Raw genomic sequence first — 22,437 nt, 5'->3', positions numbered from 1 at the left:
CAAAAACATAAAGAAATAAAATCAGGGTTTCGAGATTATTCACTCCGAGACGAATTTATTGGAAATTCTATAGGACTGCGATTCTATCTATGCGACTTTTTTTTGATTATCTTACATTTTTGTATTTATAGTTTAGATATTTCCATCATGCATGTAATTTGAATGAAGAGTTTGTAGGAATTAAGATAGGAATCTCAACGTTGTTCTCGTTAGGAAATGTCCGTATTAGAGATATAGAAAAAAAATTTCTTCGCGATAAATATTTTAAACGCTCCCGATAAAAAATTTCGCACAATATTTTACAATCTACTTACACATTGTATACAAAGGTATAAAATTCGCATTTTCGCGTTTTGCCAATATAAATCACACGAATATTGCCAGTATGTGTCCGGACGGTATCCGAAAATATCAACGATATAACAACTTGACCCTCTTTTGAGGATTTCTTGATGCTTTGTACCATTATTCGCCATCCAGATAACCAAGGATGATTAGTCATATTGATTAATCATGTCATCAATATTACTGTCATGTTGATTAATATGATTAATCATATCGCTGTCATGCTGCCAACAAGTACATAGAACAATAATTATGACAATCTCGTAGACAGTTGGCTATTTGGATAAAAGCGTAGTAACGTATAAACGAGAAAGAGATAGAGAGAAAGAGAGAGTGATACTTTAATATTAATTTTGTCCCTCATCCCGGTATGCACCTAGACGCAATAATTAAAACTACGGAATTATATCGCGATAAAAATACTAATAATTATTATTATTATTACTAGCGTTTATTACTATCATTGTGTGAAAAAATCTTACTTTGTAAAAATTCGCGACTCTCAGAAAACTTTTAGCTTTTCTTAAAAATATACCATACCGAAAATATATATTGTCTTATAAGAACTAGAACTTTCCTTTTCAAATATTGCGTATCTCTAAAAATCTATCTATCTAAGGGTGTCCTTCCATAGTATATATTCGCTGACTCATATTTCGTTATCATTTTACGCGCGTATCTTAAATTTGGCAAAGTAGAAGGAACATCGGCAACATACATTTTAAATGATTATTACGTTTCCATAAGTCTATAAACGCCCAGAAGAAGGAACAAGGAAACAAGAGAGAAAGAGAAAAAGAGAGCGAAAAAAAGAGAGAACGAATGTATGTGTATGTGTGTGTCAGGCGAAGAATAGTTGCTAATAATTAATAATTACTGATAAAATAATTCTTAAGTGCACATCACGGGATCACAACTAATTGTAACGGGTAGCAATTAAGTAACAAACGAGATATTATGTGACTAGCGAACATCACGTAACTTTAGTTTTGTTCTTCCTAAAGGCCGGAAAGTGTAGCTTTCTACGCCTCCGTTTAAGCTCATCGTTGTCAGCGGTAGAATTGGAATCGGTCGAGAGCGTCTCGTCGTCAATCGACATTATTGTAGATAATTCACGAAACGGTTTTTTGACGCTCGTTGTCGTAGTCGTCGTTGTCGTTGCTGTTATTGCAGGACGGCAGGATCTGTCGGAGATGTCGAGCGCATTTTCCGAGTATGATGTTTTCGGCAGGAATGAAGACGAAGTCTTGTCCTCGCTCAGCACGTTTGTATCCTGACTATAAGACCGTGTAATGCCGGATTTCTCTTTGCACGGCACTACAATCTTTCCTGCAGCGGGCTCTTCCGGTCCATCGCCTACCATGAAATGGACACCTCCAAGTTCCTTTTCCGCTTCACTGCTTGATGAATCGGAGAGTTCATTTCCAAATCGACCAGCGGGTGGTATCGATGACTCCTTCCACGCTGAGTTCTCCAAAATACCTACGGATATGTCAAGTAATGTCCAAAGTTCAATTAATTCCATTCTTCCTACTTCGTTATTAATAATGCTAATAAAAGTTGCGAGGAAAGAAGCGTTAAATGTCGCATTTGAACGACAAGTGTTTATTCCAACTCTCGTGCATCACTTTGACGCAGAGGAAACGCACGAGAGATAATATCGCTTGCATCATGAAAGATCTTCCTTCACACTACTAATTCTATAGTTATATTACACGGAATACATATATAAGCTTGCGCGAGTAAAGTATGATTCATTAATCAACTATAATATCTTTGATGCTTATTATTAGTGATTGAGATTGCATATCAAGTTAATTTAAGTAAAATATCAAGTTAATTTAAGTATTTCTTTTCATATGAAATACTTATATAAAATATAATTTCGTTTTAATAAATGTTTCTTAATCAATTATTTTCCATTAACTAAATCATACCAGTTTTTCTCTAAATGTCTCTTAGTTAGTTATACATAAAAAAAGGCGTACAACATCTCTATCATCATAATAAAATTGAAAATAATATTATTATAAACATCTTATAAATTATTCGGCTTTAAATAATTTCTATGTATATAAGAGCGTATATTATGCTCTATTTAATAACATGCAAGCAATTTAATGTACGTCAGGTTTCAAAAAATGTAAAACATGCAATAAATTGGAGCATTTGATATAGGTCATATTAACAAGCTCACATATTCTGGTTTTTCCAAGCTTGCTTAAATTTATTATAATAGAGATTACTTAATATTTCATACAGAAAAATAACGCCAGCATGTTATGTAATCATTATAAAAACAAAAGGCACACATACACACTGGACTCATTGTAATACATGTATGGAGTATATTTCTGTTCTTTCATATATATATATATGTAAAATTGTAGAACAGTTTAGTATAGTTTACAAAATAATTTTAGGAACAATTTCAATCTTAGTTGGTAATGCATTATTTGCTTACAATTAGATATTTTTTATCACTGGTATAACAAGATATATATATATATGAAGAGAGGTACAAAACGTTTTCCAAATATTCACAATTCGGCTATTACTAATAAATTCAATTCTAACATACATTAGATAAGTATATATATGTATATAATGCCCATAATACGTTGATTGTCACGTTTTACGCGATTCTATATCAAGATCCGTGACAATTCAAGAAAAGAGATTCATAAACAAGTTCTTTTTATATTATTAAAATATTATTGCACACATCTTCTAAAAAATTTTACAATGCATTATTCATTGAGCATTTATCGATAAACACAATTAATTCTTACTTTTTGCTTCAGAATTGTAGAAATTGATGTTTATATCTACACTTATGTGCAATAACACATTGATTATTGTATGTAATTTTGTATTATTATATGTAAGTTTTGTTGCATTTTATACTCATGTAATCAACATGTATTCTAATCAACAGTCAATAATTTTTTTATTCCTGAGCTGTTGTCATGTATATGTTGCACTCAAATCTAATATTATAAACAAGTGAAAATGTTATTGAATATTTAAAAGAAAAATTATAGTCTTGTCTTTTTATCTAATAAAACAAATTTTTGTATACATTTCTTTTAATTTATACACGAATTTCATCATATAAGATATGTATAGCAAAAACATTATGTCTACAGTATATCATTTTGCAGTTCTTAATAAAAATAATTATATAAAATTACCGAGTTTTTTTATTTATATTATTCCTATCGAAATCGTAAGTAAAAGTCATTAAAATATAATTGATTGATTGATAGGTACATATATACATTATAATTGCACTTTTATATTTTATGCACATTGCAAATTATCTTTCATATTGTTTTTGTTCTCTTTTTTTTTGATATATTTAATGAGTATTCATATAAGATCAATTTTTCATTCGTCATTTTACACACTAAATATCTAATAGAATATACTAGTTATAAATATTATAATTTTTTGCTCTTTTTACATTTTTCAAAAAGTTTTATAATGCTATAATATACACTTTGGCACTATACTAGAATTATTTGTTTTGATTTTTTAATATAATTTTAATATATCTTTCATTTATCAGATAACATATGTAAGATTGAAATGCATTTCACATTTCTCATATGCATATGTTGACCATTTTACTGCTGTATTACGATGTACATCTAAGGCACATGATATTTTAATATCAATATAATTTACTTTTATAATGTTATATATCTGTTATTGGCACAAAAATGGTAGGAGAGAGAAAAAAACTATATCTTTTATATTATTAAACACGTTAAATTCGTTAGTAAACTATCATTTGAAAGTTTTCCTGTGTGATGTACAGATACACAATATAGATACACAGGCCAAAATAGTATTTAACTATAAAATAAACATTAATATGTCAATCTAAGTACTCATTGGAGTCCATATCCAGCTTACCTGTAGCAACTGCACTGACTGATGATGGCGTGTACACTGAACTTGCTTCATCATCTAAATCATCTTGGCTACTAAGTCGTCCTATAATACATTACATATAGATTATCAAAAATTTACAAAATAACTTTCAAGTAGTTCTTGTCCTTTTTAAAAAATTTTTTTAATAGATAGTAAAAATGGATAATTTTATTGTTTTAATGAAATGCATGATGTAAGTTTTAGATGTATGTATGTTAGTTATATAATTCTTGTATTAAAATAAAAAGAAAGAATGTGTTATATTTCATATAATTTTGATGTAAATCTTTAGATTCAATAGAAATAATTAATTGTTCATAATAGATTATGTTATAGAATTAAATACCTCTTAATCCAAGACCTCTACCATTAGGTGTTCCTCTATACAAAACGGTCTCTAAATAGCTTAATCCATTATTGTTGATTATATTGAAACCACAAAGCAATTCAATTTGCTTCCAACGATGTACTCTTTCTTTCAGCTCATTTGTTACTTCGTTCAGTGAAGTCCTTGCTTCAACTATACTCTTATCAACTTCATCAATGGATTTTCCATGAGTCGAAACAAAGGCACCTACCAAACTGGAACGTTTCTTTCGTAATTTTTCGCACTGCAAAATTATAAACAAATTTTATTTTTAGTAATGATTTTTCTTATCACAAATAGCAAGCTAATTATAAAGGTAATATATAAAATTATTATAAAATTTGTAAAATTGCATTCATTTATAAATTATTTATAAAATTGTATTCAATAATTTATAAAGTTGTTTTTCTCACCGCTTCTCGTGCTTGTTGAAGCTGTTTTTCAGCTGCTATCTTTTTATGTGTATATGCTTTGTTCTCAATTTCATGAGTTAATTGTAGCCAATGTTGCAGTCCAGCTGGTGGTGACCAGCATCTATCTTCAAGTTCACCCTCTGCCCGTTGTAATTCCAGCTTTAGCATCTGCAAGATATATAAATTAATAAGAGAATAGAACAAATGTATTAAATATATTCATTATATACATAAATGTGAAATAAATGAAAAAGTCATTACTTCAATTTCTGCTTTTAATTGTGATACTTCAAGATCTGAATATGAAGTATGTAATCCCAAACTTTCATCTTGCAAACGTTTTTCCAAGTTTTGTTTCTCAGTAGTTGCACTTTCTTGCTCCATTCTTGCTCTCTCCAGCTCTTTCTGAAATGAATTATATATCGCTACTTTAATAAAAGTTCCTAATTAAAGTGATTTATTTCTAGTTTCAATTAAAGAATCAATTTTTTCAAGAATACCTGTAAATTTTCTAGTGCAAGTTCTGCTTTATGCAAACTTTCCATATCTTTCATCATTCTATGGAGATCCTTTTGGGAACTTTTCTTTTGTTGATATGCATACCAACATCCAATAAGTGCTCCAAATAACAGTGTAACTAATACTAAGTCTTTGATGCTGTGCCCAACATCTATTAATTAATAAATATAGAATTAATTCTCAGAGATAAACATATCACATATACATACACCATATTATAATATTAAATAAATACCTTTAGGAGGCCCAAAGAGAACAACATCCATTGCTTTTAAAGCAATTTTCTGTTTGTGAATAGGATCTTTAATACCCAGAACATTATTAAGATAATGCATATTGTTCACAGCTAATCTAAAATAAATTGTAATAAAAAGATTTATACATATATATGTATTTTCTTATTAAAGAATCATATTTATATTTTTTTATTATCATTATATGTATTTTTATTTAAAAAATCATAATAATACACTTACCGAGGAAGCGTAGCACCAGTTACACGATGCTGTATAAAAGTAGGAACATATTGAGGAAGCTCAACATTGGAAGTTAACCATTCTGATGTTTGTTCTATTGTCCAGTTATGAACCTAATTTATGGAAATGTTAAAATGTATAAAATATAATCATATTGTACAAAATTATAGATATCTTCTTGTTATCTAATCTCTAGATAAGATTTTTTGTATTACTTCTGATCGTAACCAAGCCTCCCAGAGCTCTCGTACGCTGATATGCATATCGTCATTATGATGGAAAGCCCTTTGCCTCCTTTCATAACCGGCTTCATATTGTAGTTCTTCTCTTAAAAACTGTCAAAGTTAAAATTTACATTTGTATAACCTTGTATAAATTTACATTTGTATAACCTTGTGTAGACATCGTATAATAGACATTTTTTCTCATGATATAAATATCCTTACATCATCCGATTCGGATAGATCAACGTTTCCATTAGCGTCGTCATCCAATTGACTGTGGAGAGACTTTATAGCTTCTAAGCCCAGACGATCATGCGAAGCCATAGTGATACAAGCTAGGTCGTCGTTACAAGTATCCGCAGCTGAAATAAATAAACTCGAGTATATAAAGTGCTCCACCATCGTATCCGTGTATATTAGTGCGACAACCTACTGGATTCGTGGGCCACAGCCTGGGCCAGTCCATCGGTGAGGGTAGCGGAAAACGCTGCTATCTTGGAATGTGAAGTGCTCGAGGCACCGGTTTGAAAGGTCGGGGTGGAATCGAGCGCCCCGCCAGTGGCCGCTACCGTGTCGAGTAACCAATGCAACAGATAAATTCCCAACGGTAGAAGCGCGTTCACGGATGCTCGCATCTTAGGTTAGCGCTCCAGCTTCCTCAATGACAGCTTCGCGCCCCTCTTCGCGCGATCCAATAGACAAGATCCGCGGAGGATTCAGCGGAGGAAACCGTCCTAGACTCTCTCTCCCTGCGCTCACCTCTGATGCGGATTCGCGATCGTGAATATATTCAAGGTTACTACAATTCGGACCCGGACCGACGATATATCTCGACGAGCGCATAACAAGCGTGACCGATTACGAGTGAGACGGCTTCATAAATGTGTCACGCGCTAATATTATCAGCTCCATACAGGCAGACTTCCTTGTTAATACCCGTGATACAATATAATAGTGAAAATATTTGATTGCTTCGTTAATTAAGTGAAATTAAGTACATACACACACCACTATCCCGAATCAGATGTTTTATCCAAGGCTACTAATAGCACTTCCGATCAACGCGATTTTAATCGATTTAAGATCAACCTTCATGTGAAGTCGTTTTTAATTAGGAGCGTATGGCATCACAGAAAAATATATACGTCAGATAAATATACACATTTTTTTAATTTCCCCTTATTTATGTAATTATTGCGTTAATTCAAGGTCCGTCTCTATTCGAAAGGAAATATATTTGAGTTACGTTTCCCAGGATAACTTTACTCGACAGCCGAAATTTTTTCGAACGGTTCCGATTGGTTCCACGTTGGCCATCGGGTACAATTTTTCTCGGAGATGACGTTTTGGAACTTAACCTTGGAGTGAAATAAAAGTTCATGAAAATTGAACGTAATATAATTTACGTATACTTGAGGTCAGAATTAGAAGGAGACAGCATATATTTTTGAATGGATCTCTGTTTCCCTTTATATTAATTATATAAACTAAAAATATTTTTGATATCGATTTATGAATCTAAACAATAGAATTTGAGATAGAATTGTAAATTATTTATTTTTCTTTCAATTCGTAATAATTTTGAACGAATTCCTGATAAGGATAGCGATCCATCCACCATGTCGTATCCTTTTCTACAAATTGGTTCATTTTCTCATTCTTGAAGATTCACTTCAGTATGTCATAGCATTATAGAGCTTAATATTTTCATCTATATTTTTTTATGTTCTTTCTCTTTTTTTTCATCTTTATATAATAACAAACGTCATTCGAATTAAGAATTTGAATTCAGAAAATAAAATCTGCAATTATGAAGCGCTGCTGTCTTCATCTTTCTGATGATGGAATATCGTATCTAGATAGTTCATGCATCATGACTTAAAATTGTGTCTGACATTTTATTATACGTGTTTGATATATACATGTGAAAGATTAAACTTAAGGTTAAAGAATAAATAATAAAGATTTTATATAATATTAAAAATGTATACACGGATTACCTACAGCTAGACCTACTTCTTTTTCAGAAGACCATGAGCATAAACTTTGGTTTTACCGTATGATATGTTACACAAATATATCGATGTATACGAGAAAACTATGCGTCAGATATAAATAAAGAACTAACGTTTGAATGATAACTTAACGCATTTTAACGCTTTGTAATATTCGTCTGGGAAGAAAGAGGACTACGAGAATGTTGAGTGCGATAGAGAAATCAGGAAAGATTTATTTTGACGTAATTTTGCTTCGAGTCGAATAGTCCAGTGTATTTCGATGCGAAGTAGAAATGGCGGGTGTTATATTTATGCATTTTGCACTCTTGTTGACATTCAAATTATGTTATTTAGGTATGTGGATAAATTTGTGAATTTTAAGTGATATTCATCGTATGATGTGCAATTTCAAGCAAGTTATAAATATTTCTATTTATTGTGTTATTCATATATATAGTTTTGCTATATATAGCTTTGTGTTGCTTTCGAGTCTAGCAAAAAGATTATTATCTTTACGATACACTAAAACAATTTATGTGATATAAAATATATATCGCGAGAATTGTGCGATTTTTTTTCATCATTTTTTATTATAAGTATAAATACATTAAATGATTTATATTCTGCTCATATATAATTTTTAATTTATATTATTATTACATATATTTAATTTATATTTAGGCGAAGGGGTGAGTGCTTTACAAGATCAGGATATTTCTCTTGACAGTGAAAAATTGAATCTACCCGAATCATCGGAACATAACTTTGTTAACAATGCAGTTGGCCACAAACGTTTCAAGTGCCATATATGTGAAGATGCTGAGTGTTCACCATCTAGCATCTGTGAAGATGCAATTACTGTAAAAATTTTTATATTCTCTATTCAACATCTTAAATTTACGTTACATCTTTTCCTAGAATATAAGTTAACGTCTTCATTTTGTTTTCTAGTGTTGGAAGTCTAGGGTGAAAGAGATTGATGGTACTGAATCTGTTAGTCGCGGCTGTTATAAATTAGAGGAACATAAGTTGTTTATGTGTAATAAAGAAGACAACCAAAATGCAGAATATAACAAAAGGCATGTTAGAGGATTAGTAAGTGGTGTTCAATATTCAGTGGAATGCTGCCAAGCAGATTTTTGTAATGTTGGACCATATCCTGTGCTGCAAGATTCAACTAGTAAGATAATCTAGTCTGTGTATACATATACATACACACATACACACAAATATATATGTATAATTGAGTTGCAATGAGATGATTGATTTTGTTAAGAGGAGTTTTTATACTTATATACTGTTTCTATATTTATATTCAGATTCTGATAAGGGAAATTATGTAATGAAATTAACTTTCGCAATTCTTGGGCCAATGATTGCATTGGTTGTCGCTGGAGGGATTCTATTCTGTTTCCTGGCGCATCGAACGCGAAGAAAACGGCCGGTATCGCGTCGGAATAAACTTATTTTAGATCCCGACAATGAACCTTCCATGTTACATTTCTCTTTTTCCTCGCCTACATCGTCTGCCACTTGTCATCCGCATGAGCTTAGAGCAACGGCTGCTGGTGATAGTACACTTAAAGTACATAATGCTACTTTTTTTGTTTTTCTATGTTTTATATAAGGCATGTGTGATATATGATGATTAATTTTACCAATTATATTTTTGTAGGAATATTTAGACGGCCGAAGTTTGACCAGTGGTTCGGGTTCTGGATTGCCCTTGCTAGTACAAAGAACTTTAGCTAAACAAGTGGCTTTAGTAGAGTGTCTCGGTAGCGGTAGCAGTGGATCTGGATTCGGTGGAGAAGTGTGGAGAGGAATTTGGCATGGCGAGAATGTAGCTGTAAAAATTTATTTTTCGCGAGACGAAGCTGCATGGGCTCGGGAGACTGAGGTTTATTCTCAGTTGTTACCGTCTAGACACGACAATATTTTGGGATATGTCGGCAGCGATATGACAAGTAGAGCCAGCTGCACTCAACTCTGGCTGGTAACGCAGTATCATCCTCTAGGTTCACTCTTCGATCAACTCAATCGGCATCCGTTAACACATCATCAAACGCTTAATATTTGTCTGAGCATCGCTAACGGTTTGCTTTATTTACACACGGAAATTCATGGTACTAGAGGGAAACCAGCTATGGCCCATCGTAATCTTAAATCGAAGAATATCTTAGTCAAGACTAACGGTTGTTGTGTAATTGCCGATTTTGCATTAGCGGCTACGCAGGATCGTCTTACAGCGGACAGAGTAGATCTACGGCAAGGAACTAAACGTTATATGAGTCCTGAAATTCTCGATCAAACGTTAGTGGAGTGCTTTTTTCCTTTTTACTTTCACATTATAAGCTGGCCAAATTAATTACAATACCTATTCTGATTTATTTTCAGAGTAAATATCGAGTGTTTAGAGAGTTTTAGACGGGCCGATATCTATAGTTTAGGATTGGTGATGTGGGAAGTCTGTCGCAGATGCATAAGCAATGGCGTAGTCTTGGAATACGCGATGCCGTACTATGAATGGTTGCCTAGCAATAATCAAGAGCCCTCCATAGAAGAAATGCGTAAATTAATCTCGTTTGATCAGCGAAGACCACCGCTGCCTAATAGATGGCATTCCGATCCGGTAAATTTTTTTTTCAAGCATTTGTCAGAGAAATATTCATGTGTATATACATATACATATATATATATATATATATATATATATATATATATATATATATATGTATATCTAAGTTAAAAAAATTGAGTTTGCATTATTTATTACATGAATAATTGAAATAAATGCTAATTTTTTTTCAGACATTAGCCGGGATGGGAAAATTAATGCGAGAGTGTTGGCATGGGAAACCAGCAGCCAGATTACCCATTCTTAGGGTAAAGAAAACACTCGTTAAATTAGCAGCTAACGATTCTCGTGTTCATTTACCGCTCGATTGACCAGCATTCATCTTACCGAGCTCTTTTTCATCCATGTATTTATTACTGTTGCTGCAACAACCCGACACGCGCATTGTAAGTTCGATCATCATCATCATTATCAACAATCGTGCGTTATTGGATGCATTATATCAAGAAAATAAAAAAAAATATCGCATATCGACATATCGAAGTAACAATGTTAATATGTTTGTTAATGTTTGGCATATGAATTCTGTTGCCTTACGTTCTTTATTACTGTTACCATTCTGGAACAATGTTAGTATTAAGTGTATAGTTTTGTAGCGTTGATTAAACCAAATCGCTAAGTAGAAATATTATTAATTCTACAAAATAGTTTGAAATTATTTGTTAAGAAAAAACATATTCATTGTATATTGAGGAATATGAATTTTCATAATCTATAAGACAAATACGACTTTCTTAATTATTACTATATTAACTATATTGTTTTTATTTTTTCAGTTATGTGAAAAATAATGAAATTTTAGATATATATAAAATAATTATTATATATTTAAGTTTGTCATTATATTAATTCATATTAAGAAAGTAGTATTGTTTCTATTAAAACATTATTTTTTTGTAAAACATAACATTTTGTAAAACATAACATTTTTGTTTTGTAAACATATAAAATTTATATATTAAAATTAATAACATATTTTTTATATGTTTTGCTTCAATCAGATCGACAAGTTATCATATAAAAATTAATCTCTTTTATTGAATCAATACATTTTTTTTTTAAGAATCTTCAGTAAATCGTGCGCAATAGTTTGAATAAGTGATCAAAAAATATCTGTAAATAGTGTGTATCTTTGGATTGAGCTATTATATAATTAATAATATAGCTATTATCATATGTCTTTCTCATAAAATCATCAGCAAGATGTAGATAGAAAATAAGAATGAGTGGGTGAAAGAGTAAGCAAAGACTATTACATATAAAAGATACATCTTTCTGTACAATACTTGTAATAATTTCACAAGTTGCTTTCTTTTAGATTACGTTCGATTTGATATTGCAATGTTAATTGGATCATTTCTTTATCGTATACATTGAAAACTAATAAATGATGTTTATGAATGTTGCAATTATCAAGTGGAATGTATAGCCTTGACATTATATATAAATAACCACTGTATTATTATTAAAGATGAGGATGTGAATGTATAAATAGCAGAATATGTAGTATATAATTGTATGTAATAAATTTATTGTACAAAGGTTTTTGTACGTAACACAAATGTTACATACTGACTTAACATGAATGATATAATGCTACTAGACTATTTTGAAATCCAATCATTCCTCAAGAGGCAATGACAGTAGTCTTCTCAAGAATATTCCATTATCTAAATTACAGTTATCTATACATTGCTCGAAAAATTGTCGGAGATGTGACGGATCATTTGTGTGTAATAAAATGATAAGTGCATATCGCCATACTAAAGGTTCCAATTCAACTGGATATTCCAGAAGTTTAGGAAATAAACTTAACGCATGTTTCCAATCTTGACGATTGATGTACGATTGCATCTCCGACAGTGCCAGACTTTTTGAAAATCCTACGAGTGATGTTCCATTTTTCTTACCCCCCTGAAAACTCTTGCAATAATGGGTTTTACGATCGTTTGCTATTTCATTCATATCCTCCTGATGTTCTTTATCATTTGCCATTTCTTCCACATCCTTCTGAAAATTTTTATCGATTTTTATCTCCATTTCTTTCATTTCCTTTCTATTTTTTTTATCCGTTGCCATTTTTCTCAAATATTTTTGACGTTTTTTTTCAATCTTTTGTTTCGTTTTTATCATTTTTATAGCTTTTTCCTAAAAAGTTAATCACAGTACATGTATATATTTGTGCAATTAAATTTTAAAATTATCATAGCTATGCTAAACAAATTATATACCACATTAGATTTTGTAATTTTTCGAGGAAATCTCAAATCGCACGACATGATTGTTTTGTACGCCTTTATTACTTTTTCTTAGATTTTCAATTATCACATTAATAATCCTTCTCAAGATATCATAAAGTTTATACAAATATATATCGCTAACGAGATATTTCTTTTTTATATATTTGCGAGTTTATTAATTAATAGAGAAAAAATTACATGTTATAACCTTTCTTTTGTCTTGTTATAACAACTAAACATGATAGCGTTCTAAAATTTACTCCTTGGTAGAATAGCATTTGAGTAACCAATCATAATAAAAGAAACAGAAATTTCTTTGTTCTGATTGGTTAATCAAACACTACTTTACTCCAAGCAGTAAATTTTAGAAAGCAACCCAGGAGCATCGATTTAAGAAATGAAACACGTGTAAGGGTGCGTTTTCACTTGACGCTAAAAAGTAGCGTCAACCATTGGTTAAACAATGAAGCAACTACTTACTTCTTTGTTCAACCAATGGTTGACGCTACTTTTTAGCGTCAAGTGAAAACGCACCCTAAAGGTGCAATTTCATTGATGCTAGAAACCAGCGGCAAATTAAAATCACTAGACTTTCTCTAAATATGGCGTCAATAAAATAAAGTTCAAACAGTTTCAACTTTTTCAGTGTGTAAAGCGGCCTTTTCATTGACGCTACTTTTTAGCGTCAATGAAATTGCACCTTAACAGTTGGCAGCCCTACGAGATAGGCTGTGCAGCACTGCGCGTATATAAAATAAATTTGAAATCGCTTCTAGCCTAACCATCTTCACGCAATCGACTTTATTTGAATTGCATGGCATCGCATCGAATTATGATGCGGCGTCGATTTGTTCGAACGTAATTCGGGACATCGCGATGCTGTATAAGCGTCGAATGAGCACGAATTGTCACGCAAATATGATAAATCACATCTACTCACCGTTCACCGGCTGTTCCACAGGCCGCTCCACTCGCTCGTCTCGGGACGTCCCATTCCGATCTTGATGCACACGATATCATCAACGCGAACGCGCGACACTTTATTCGGCACTCCCGATGTTCGCTCGCATCCGATAATCATCATCAAGGGCGCAAATAACGCGACGCAACTTCACTCCATCTTCGCGATCGCACTATCACTGAACTGTGAAAAATAGCTGTCGTGCACTTTCACCGACATATTATGAAAGTCGCGCGATCATCCTTGGACACTTTCGACGCTCTTTTACTCGCGATATTCGTTTAAAAACGGTTAAAAGACGCGAAAAATGCGGACGTACGACGATCCGTGTAACTGCGTATGACTCCGATTCACGTATGACGCGTATGACGTAGCAGTGACGCGCTAACATGGCGGCCGAAGCGCATTCGTTTCTGCGCACTGGTTCGGCCGCCATGTTAGCGCGTGTCGCTACGTCATACGCGTCACTGCTACGTCATACGCGTCATACGTGAATCGGAGTCATACGCAGTTACACGGATCGTCGTACGTCCACATTTTTCACGTCTTTTAACCGTTTTTAAACGAATATCGCGAGTGAAAGAGCGTCGAAAGTGTCCAAGGATGATCGCGCGACTTTCATAATATGTCGGTGAAAGTGCGCGACAGCTATTTTTCACAGTTCAGTGATAGCGCGATCGCGAAGATGGAGCGAAGTCGCGTCGCGTTATTTGCGCCCTTGATGATGATTATCGGGTGCGAGCGAATATCGGGAGTGCCGAATAAAGTGTCGCGCGTTCGCGTTGATGATATCGTGTGCATCAAGATCGGAATGGGACGTCCCGAGGCGAGCGAGTGGAGTGGCCTGTGGAACAGCCGGTGAACGGTGAGTAGATGTGATTTATCATATTTGTGTGACAATTCGTGCTCATTCGACGCTTATACAGCATCGCGATGTCCCGAATTACGTTCGAACAAATCGGCGCCGCATCATAATTCGATGCGATGCCGTGCAATTCAAATAAAGTCGATCGCGTGAAGATGATTAGGCTAGAAGCGATTTCAAATTTATTTTATATACGCGCAGTGCTGCACAGCCTATCTCGTAGGGCTGCCAACTGTTAAGGTGCAATTTCATTGACGCTAAAAAGTAGCGTCAATGAAAAGGCCGCTTTAAGGTGCGGCCTCATTGACGCTAAAAAGTAGCGTCAACCATTGGTTGAACAAAGAGGTAAGTATACTTACCTCTTTGTTCAACCAATGGTTGACGCTACTTTTTAGCGTCAATGAGGCCGCATCTTTACACACTGAAAAAGTTGAAACTGTTTGAACTTTATTTTATTGACGCCATATCTAGAGAAAGTCTAGTGATTTTAATTTGCCGCTGGTTTCTAGCGTCAATGAAATTGCACCGTAAAGGTGCGGCCTCATTGACGCTAAAAAGTAGCGTCAACCATTGGTTGAACAAAGAGGTAAGTATACTTACCTCTTTGTTCAACCAATGGTTGACGCTACTTTTTAGCGTCAATGAGGCCGCACCTTAACGAACAGACCTTAAAGTGTAGAAAGTGCAAGCAAAACAGATGGATTAACCTTTCAGTATCAGTGGTCGCACGCGATCAGCGAATTCAGCGATCAGCATTTGAAAACATCGGAGACATGTTATACTGTTTTATTATGCACATTCGAGATAGTGACGATTCCAGAGAAATAAGATTGCAGTTGGAATTTACAATCATCGCTATAGATTTTAAAAATTACCTTTATTAAAAAAAAAGAAATGGAGAAATCTACGAGTAAACTTATTGTGCAAAATGATGCTGACACATCGGCATCCTCCATTTCACTCATTGAATCACCCAGAAAATGCAATTTGTCTTTTTCGATTAATTTCGATTTCAACGATGTTGATAGCGAAAATTCTACCGATTCCGAAAACGCAGATTTACAAATAGATATATCCGAGGTTGACAATTATGAGCCGTCTAGCAAGCATAAAAGAGAAGCTATTGAAGAAGCAGAAGCATCGGTACTTAATAAAATGGAAGAAGAGATTGAGAGACAACTCGATGCCAAAGCTGCCAAAACCAATTTAACTGCCACTAATGTAAAAAATATATTAAAACACGTGCTCCCTTATGAACATTTAATGACAATGTTACAAAAATGGCTTCAAGATACAGAAGATGATGTTAACTTTGGTCCCAAACTCACAAGAGCTAAAGCTAAGTATGTATCGTTAATTTTATTATTCGTATATATAATGGATATTTTATCTGTATGCATGGATATAATTTTTAGCTTATTTCTTATAGAAAATTGGCAGCTGCACAGGTCAATATACCATGGCCTATCACTACAACACAAAAAGCTTCATCAGAAGTTCAAGCTTTGATTCAAGAAGAACTGCCAGAAGATTCGTCTGATGAAGAATATAATCCTGATCATGATAAACACACAGAGAGTGATGATGACAGAGAAGTAGAAAATACAGCGATTAATGATATGGAATTACAACAATCAGTAGCAATAAATAATAGGAATGTAGTTTGTCCTGAACAACAGAAATTATCAGATATACAATATGATCCTGAAGGAATTTTTAAAGTACCAATGTATGTGAGAAAGAGATTTATATTGCAACCATATTTAAATATACAATATTATAAAGAAAGTAATTTAATTGATTAAATTGAAGCTTCTCAAGTTGCTTCCTAATATTGTCATTTCATTTTAATAACAATTGACAAATATATTTCAGTGTTCCACATGTTGCAACGGAGGAAGAAAGTATTGGTCAGAGAACACGCTCTAAATTATCTTTGAGTAAAACTTCTTTGGAAGAGATAGAACAAGCATTTTTACCACCTGACATAACTGCAGATATGATTGATTTGGATGTTGAACTTGATGAAGATTGGGATAACTTTTTAAAAGAATTTACACAACCTTTAACACAAGAACCAACCATAGAAGATGATCCAGAAGCAGATCCAGAATACAATATTTTAGAGGATGAAGAAACAGATTTATGTATGTATTGTAAAATAATTTTTCTTTATATTTTAGTCTTTTATTTTCTTTGTTGATATAATATGATTGTAATTGATCTTTAATAAATATTAATAGTGGACAAGGAAGAACTCAGGACAGATAAAGCAGTAGAAGTTCCTCGTAAAGAACAATATGATTTAATTGCAGAATTACTTGAATTAACTCCTATGTTCTCAACACAAGAAGAAGAAATATCAAGAAAAAAAAAGATTCCAGATAATATAACCCCACCAATTGAAACTAATACTATGGTAAAAAAATTATTTATATTATATATTAAGAGGCAGCAATATAATTGAACTTTCATATTTTCATATTTTTAGAACTCCTCTATGGTGGATCTTTTACCGGTACTTGCAGAACCCGAATTACCAAAATTAGTTAATTTCGAACAACGTCTTTTATTAGCCACACAATTTCGGCAACATGTACAATTAATGGCACAGCATTTTGTTATGAGTTACATGCATCCGGATTACCATCCACTAGCAAAAACATGTAAACAGAACTTGAATAGTTTAAGGTATGAGGAAAAGATAAGAAAAAACATAATACACTAGAAACTGACAAGTCGAATAAAAATCACAGAATTGTGATAAATATTTTAGATATTTAAGTTACGGGCCAAATTCTGCATTTAATGCAGAGAACTTGGAAGAAGCTTTGAAATTAGTATCAACTTGGGAAAATAAGTTTTCTGACACACAATTCTACACAGATTTCAAACAGAGTATAACAGATAATATTGCTAAAACTAAAATGTGTCATACAAATAGGCGAATATATGTTGAAGAATTTCTTCCTGAAGTAGAAAAAATACTTGTCGAAAGTAAAGCTCTCATGTATCCAGAACTTTTGCCACAAATGCCTTTCAGGAGTGGAACCAAACTTTTAAAATCTACATATTCAAGAGCAGAAGAAAAGTAAATGTACTAAATATGTTATTTTATTATATTCTAATATGTAATTTTATTCTATTCTATTAATTTTCAGTTTAATTGCATTGGGCATAGAACAATTTTTACCATTTGTTGCATCTAGACCAAGAAAGCTTCGCACAAAGAAAATTCTATTAGTTGATGCTGCTCAACTTATTTGTTATTATCTGTTACCATGTAGAGATGCACAAGGAATATTACATCATATCAGAAAACGCCGCGTTTCTAAAGATGAAAATCCGATTAAGGTATGCACTGAATAATTTTTTTCCAGGTTTATATTGTAATTATAGTTAAATATATTATTGTATTAATTTTATTGTAGCATTATTTTGAGAAAGGTTGTGCTCCTAGAATAATACATCGCATAACACTTGATAATAAGCCTAAAGCTCCAAAAGATCAGCCAATAAATCTTTTACCTTTAAGATGGCAAAAATATCTCCGTAATGTAAGTATATAACAATTATGATTTTGCTTATATCTAAAAAGATATTTGATATGATATTTGATATGCAAAATTTTATTTATAATATATGTAATAACATACATGTAATAACTGTAGCTTAAATAATTCGTCTTACATGATATTTAATGATAATTGTATATTTATTATTACAGCAAAAAGAATACAAAAATAATTTATTGAAAAGTAATTATATACTTGATTTAAGCAGTAATTTTGAAAAACAATGGATTAACATGAATGCAATAATGAAATCGTATCCTAGTGTCTCTAGTAATCATCCGTTAAGAAATCCAGTTGTAAATATATTACCGAAAATATTACCTGCAACTGTAAATCCAAAAATCTCAACTATTGATAAGACAAATAACTTTACTATGAAAAAAAATTCTAAACCAATTGATGATAATGGTGAAAAACAAATAATCGATAATAATATACAAACTGCGGGAACAGAAATAAGTAAATCTAATAAGAATTTGCATTCTGTAAAAACAGGTACTGTTGATTCAAAAGTGGTGCAGATGGATAAATTATCAAATGAACAAAAAAATAATACTAAATTAAATAATATATCAGTTGAAAACTCTAAAATATCCAAAGATACATCACAAAATATGTCAGGATTACCACAAATACGCAAAACTACACCTCGATTGGCAAAAACAAGAAGTGCACAAAATATGAAATTGATGGCACAAGTTTTAAGTTCAAAAAGTTTGGCTAATTGCAATACATTAAAATCTAAAGAAAAAGACACCACAGATAAAAATAATGACGAACATTGTACTGTGTCAAAAGTTGTGAGTTCTATTTTATTACATTAAAAAAAATGTTAACTTATCTTTACTTAAATTATTTTTACTTAATTTGATTTTTGCATAGGATAATGAGGAAGAGATAGCAGAATTAATGCTAGCTAGTACTACAATAATAAAAGATTCTATAAGTAGAAAAAAAGCTAAACAAACTAGAGAACTGGAAATTATTAAAAGATTATTAAAAGCTGAAAACCCATTGACCGAAGAGGATCGTGAAAAAAGTAAGCCTGTTAAATTATAATAATTTTATGAAAATAAAATTTTTGTATTTTTCTAATCTGTATTCATTTTTTTTAGAATTTGCAGCATCATATCTTCAAAAGTTACATTTAACATTGGAGTCTAATAATCCAGAAATATTTAAAAATGTGATAAAGCTGTATTTAGATTATAGTGAAAAATTAGAAAGTATTAACCAAACAGTGATTGACCCACCATTTCCTGAATTTGCAGCAAATAAAGAAATACAAGATAACACAATTAAAAAAGATATACTCACAATCAGATTATATCAAGATGTTTGTAAAAAATTGCAAAATTACCCAGAAATGTGTACAGATTTTCTGTTATTCTTAAAGCCGCATCAAGCCACGATGATTGGTAAATCCATAGAGTATATGATGTTACAAAAAATGAATGATTTCGTTCATATTGCGCAAATATATTTCGCTAAGCAACCATCACGAATAGCAAAAATGATGCAGGCGATCACACAACTTTCGTCTGATCCACATACGACTCTAGAAACTATTCATACCGTTATGAGTCCAGTCTTTAAAGGCCATCCACTCATTATGGATTTATTCTTGCAAGTTTTACCTACTGCAAAGCCTCCTGAAAGGTAATTATGACTTTCTCTATATGTATTTTATATACAAATAATCTCAAAGAACATAAATATTGCATGAGGATTGCAGGTATTATAAATTACACAAAATTTTAATAACAGATTTCATTAATAACGAAGAATTGATATTTTTTTGTGTCATAAAATCTGCGCAATATAGATATACAAATTCATTTAGATTAGAAAAATACAAATCGGCGCATTCATATATTTAAAAATATATCGTTTTATAATATATACAATATTTATTTATAAAAATAAATAAAAAAAATAATTTAACATTTTATATAATAATTAAACATTTTAAAACAAAATACCCCAATTAAAAATCTATTTAATTTATTTATATTACTATTATTCATAAGATATGAAACAAATATAACTATAATTGTGTATAAAACTTATTTTTAATATTTTTGGCAGCTTATTTGTACCTCATATGTTTGAAAACTTGACATGTCCATTAGGACCTTATGATAAAAATATTACTTATATCGAAAATGCACCAGAATTATATGAAAATATAGAATTACCCACAGCATCATACCAGGAAGATCCATATGGTGGGGAAAATTGTAAATGTGATTGTCATAACATAGATGATCCAAATCTTAAAAATAATTCAGAACATTGTGTTTCCTGTGGTACACGGGTATGTATGCCTTTAGATCTAATTGTATAATTTCTGTATTTTTTCATATCATTTTATGTTTCTTTTTTTATAAAGATTCAATTAACATTTTTTCCATGTTTCTTTTTATAGTTTCTTAATGGAAGAATTTATCTTCAAACACCTGAGGGATTGCGACCTGCAAAAATTACATTTCCTGGAGAGCATCAGGAAAAATTAGAAAATATTGCACGTGTATCTTTAAAAATTGCTGATAAAGTCGCTCCACCAATTTCATCTAAAAAACGACGGAAATCATCAAAGAATGATTCTAGTCCCGAAGAAATTTGTCAGAAGCAAAGTATTACAAAGTATTCACCATTAAAAGATAATGAAGACAATGAAAAAATAGTAGCAAAGTCTAAAAAGAGTGTCAAACTTGCAATTAAAGCAGAAAAGAAAAATTTGAAAAGAATAGGCACTGTAGACGACGCAATTGCGAATAAAAGAATACGGATATCTCACTGCAGGAATAAGCGAGAAAGAAAGACTGAAGAAATTGATATCTCAATAGAACATAATGAACTTGATATCATGGAGCATGAGAAAACGAATGTAGAAACCGAAACCAATAGTTATATGCAATCGTCAGTGCAAGATAATTCATCAAGTACTGAAATAATTACACAAACTGCTGCAAGCAGCAATGCTGATTGCGATTTAAGTAAGTTATATATAAACTTATATTAATAGCAAAATTTTATAGAAAAAGTAATAAAAATTTGAAGAATGTCAACTTTTTGTTCTCAGACTGTAAAACAGTAGATACAGAAACAGCAGTCGTTGAAAAAATTGAAAATAATATCCAATTAAATTCTGATTTAACAAATAATAAACCATGGACGCGTCAAGAAGATATGATTCTACTACAAAGTGTTAAGAAGGAATATTCTGAAAATTCATTTTTATTAATTAGTGAAAAATTAAAAAACCGTACTGTCGATCAGGTAAAATTTTTATCTCTAAAATTATCTATATAATTATATATTTTACATTCCCAATATATATATATGCAATAATTAAATTCTGTTGTAGGTGAAAGAAAGATGTCAAACTTTACTTTCCTTATTACAGAAAATAATGTAAATATGTACATATATTATATGTAAATTTGGCTTTGTATAATATTATATACTTAAATCATTATAATCATTATAATGACATCTTAGACAAAAGTAATATTATTAATAAATACCTGACTTTATGACATCAAGAATTTTATTGAAAAATTGATCTATAGATATATTTGTGTGATAGATATAATACCAAACAAAAAAAAACTCCTTGTTTTTCATATCCCACCTTTAGGAAGTGTCAATTATAACAATGAACTTTAATTTTGAATTTGTTCTCTAACTATACATGTCATAAGATTAAAGATTGCTCTAGCTACAATATATATTTTAAAGACACAAATTTTTATTTTCTTTCAACTATAGAGTTTAATACAAAAGTTAATGTAAAATATAATCTAATTTGAAATGTAATACAACATAATTTAACAATTTTTTTTTTTTTTTTTTTTACGTGGGGAAAATGCTCC

The 22,437-nt window shown here is 31.5% G+C and overlaps 4 protein-coding genes across 6 annotated transcripts; 2 read left to right on the top strand and 2 right to left on the bottom strand.

Moving 5' to 3' along the window:
* Nucleotides 1-146: 146 nt before the first annotated feature.
* On the bottom strand, nt 147-7,604 carry LOC105249163 (stromal interaction molecule homolog). The gene is made up of 11 exons (XM_011254437.3): nt 6,717-7,604; nt 6,506-6,645; nt 6,275-6,394; nt 6,060-6,172; nt 5,819-5,934; nt 5,565-5,734; nt 5,326-5,469; nt 5,065-5,232; nt 4,631-4,895; nt 4,267-4,347; nt 147-1,827 (listed from the first exon to the last, which is right to left on the bottom strand). Exons 1-11 carry the CDS (start codon nt 6,916-6,918, stop codon nt 1,319-1,321), a joined length of 2,028 nt encoding a protein of 675 aa, XP_011252739.1. The 5' UTR covers nt 6,919-7,604; the 3' UTR covers nt 147-1,318.
* A 574-nt stretch (nt 7,605-8,178) lies between these two features.
* LOC105249162 (activin receptor type-1) lies at nt 8,179-11,642 on the top strand. Of its 2 annotated transcripts, none has more exons than XM_020026888.2 (8): nt 8,179-8,226; nt 8,314-8,634; nt 8,962-9,140; nt 9,232-9,460; nt 9,600-9,865; nt 9,956-10,593; nt 10,678-10,912; nt 11,092-11,642. In XM_020026888.2, the coding sequence occupies exons 2-8, from the start codon at nt 8,574-8,576 to the stop codon at nt 11,227-11,229; spliced, it is 1,746 nt and encodes a 581-aa protein (XP_019882447.1). In that variant the 5' UTR covers nt 8,179-8,226; nt 8,314-8,573; the 3' UTR covers nt 11,230-11,642. The 2 variants fall into 2 exon arrangements, with proteins under 2 accessions (XP_019882447.1, XP_011252737.1); XM_011254435.3 differs by having other exon boundaries at nt 8,311-8,634.
* A 548-nt stretch (nt 11,643-12,190) lies between these two features.
* LOC112639573 lies at nt 12,191-13,321 on the bottom strand. The gene is made up of 2 exons (XM_025414043.1): nt 13,150-13,321; nt 12,191-13,066 (listed from the first exon to the last, which is right to left on the bottom strand). Exons 1-2 carry the CDS (start codon nt 13,195-13,197, stop codon nt 12,539-12,541), a joined length of 576 nt encoding a protein of 191 aa, XP_025269828.1. The 5' UTR covers nt 13,198-13,321; the 3' UTR covers nt 12,191-12,538.
* Nucleotides 13,322-15,714: 2,393 nt separating this feature from the next.
* On the top strand, nt 15,715-21,996 carry LOC105249161. Of its 2 annotated transcripts, XM_020026886.2 has the most exons (16): nt 15,715-16,327; nt 16,414-16,713; nt 16,860-17,131; nt 17,228-17,403; nt 17,476-17,675; nt 17,761-18,075; nt 18,146-18,338; nt 18,416-18,541; nt 18,712-18,967; nt 19,055-19,359; nt 19,442-19,598; nt 19,675-20,218; nt 20,648-20,876; nt 20,988-21,558; nt 21,645-21,841; nt 21,930-21,996. In XM_020026886.2, exons 1-16 carry the CDS (start codon nt 15,879-15,881, stop codon nt 21,978-21,980), a joined length of 4,341 nt encoding a protein of 1,446 aa, XP_019882445.2. In that variant the 5' UTR covers nt 15,715-15,878; the 3' UTR covers nt 21,981-21,996. The 2 variants fall into 2 exon arrangements, with proteins under 2 accessions (XP_019882445.2, XP_025269827.1); XM_025414042.1 differs by having other exon boundaries at nt 15,879-16,327; nt 18,712-19,359.
* The last annotated feature ends 441 nt before the right edge of the window (nt 21,997-22,437 follow it).

This window comes from Camponotus floridanus, unplaced genomic scaffold (assembly GCF_003227725.1).
Source record: "Camponotus floridanus strain SB8 unplaced genomic scaffold, Cflo_v7.5 scaffold75, whole genome shotgun sequence".
Lineage (NCBI taxonomy): Eukaryota > Metazoa > Arthropoda > Insecta > Hymenoptera > Formicidae > Camponotus > Camponotus floridanus.
This window is presented reverse-complemented; position numbering and strand designations above follow the sequence as displayed.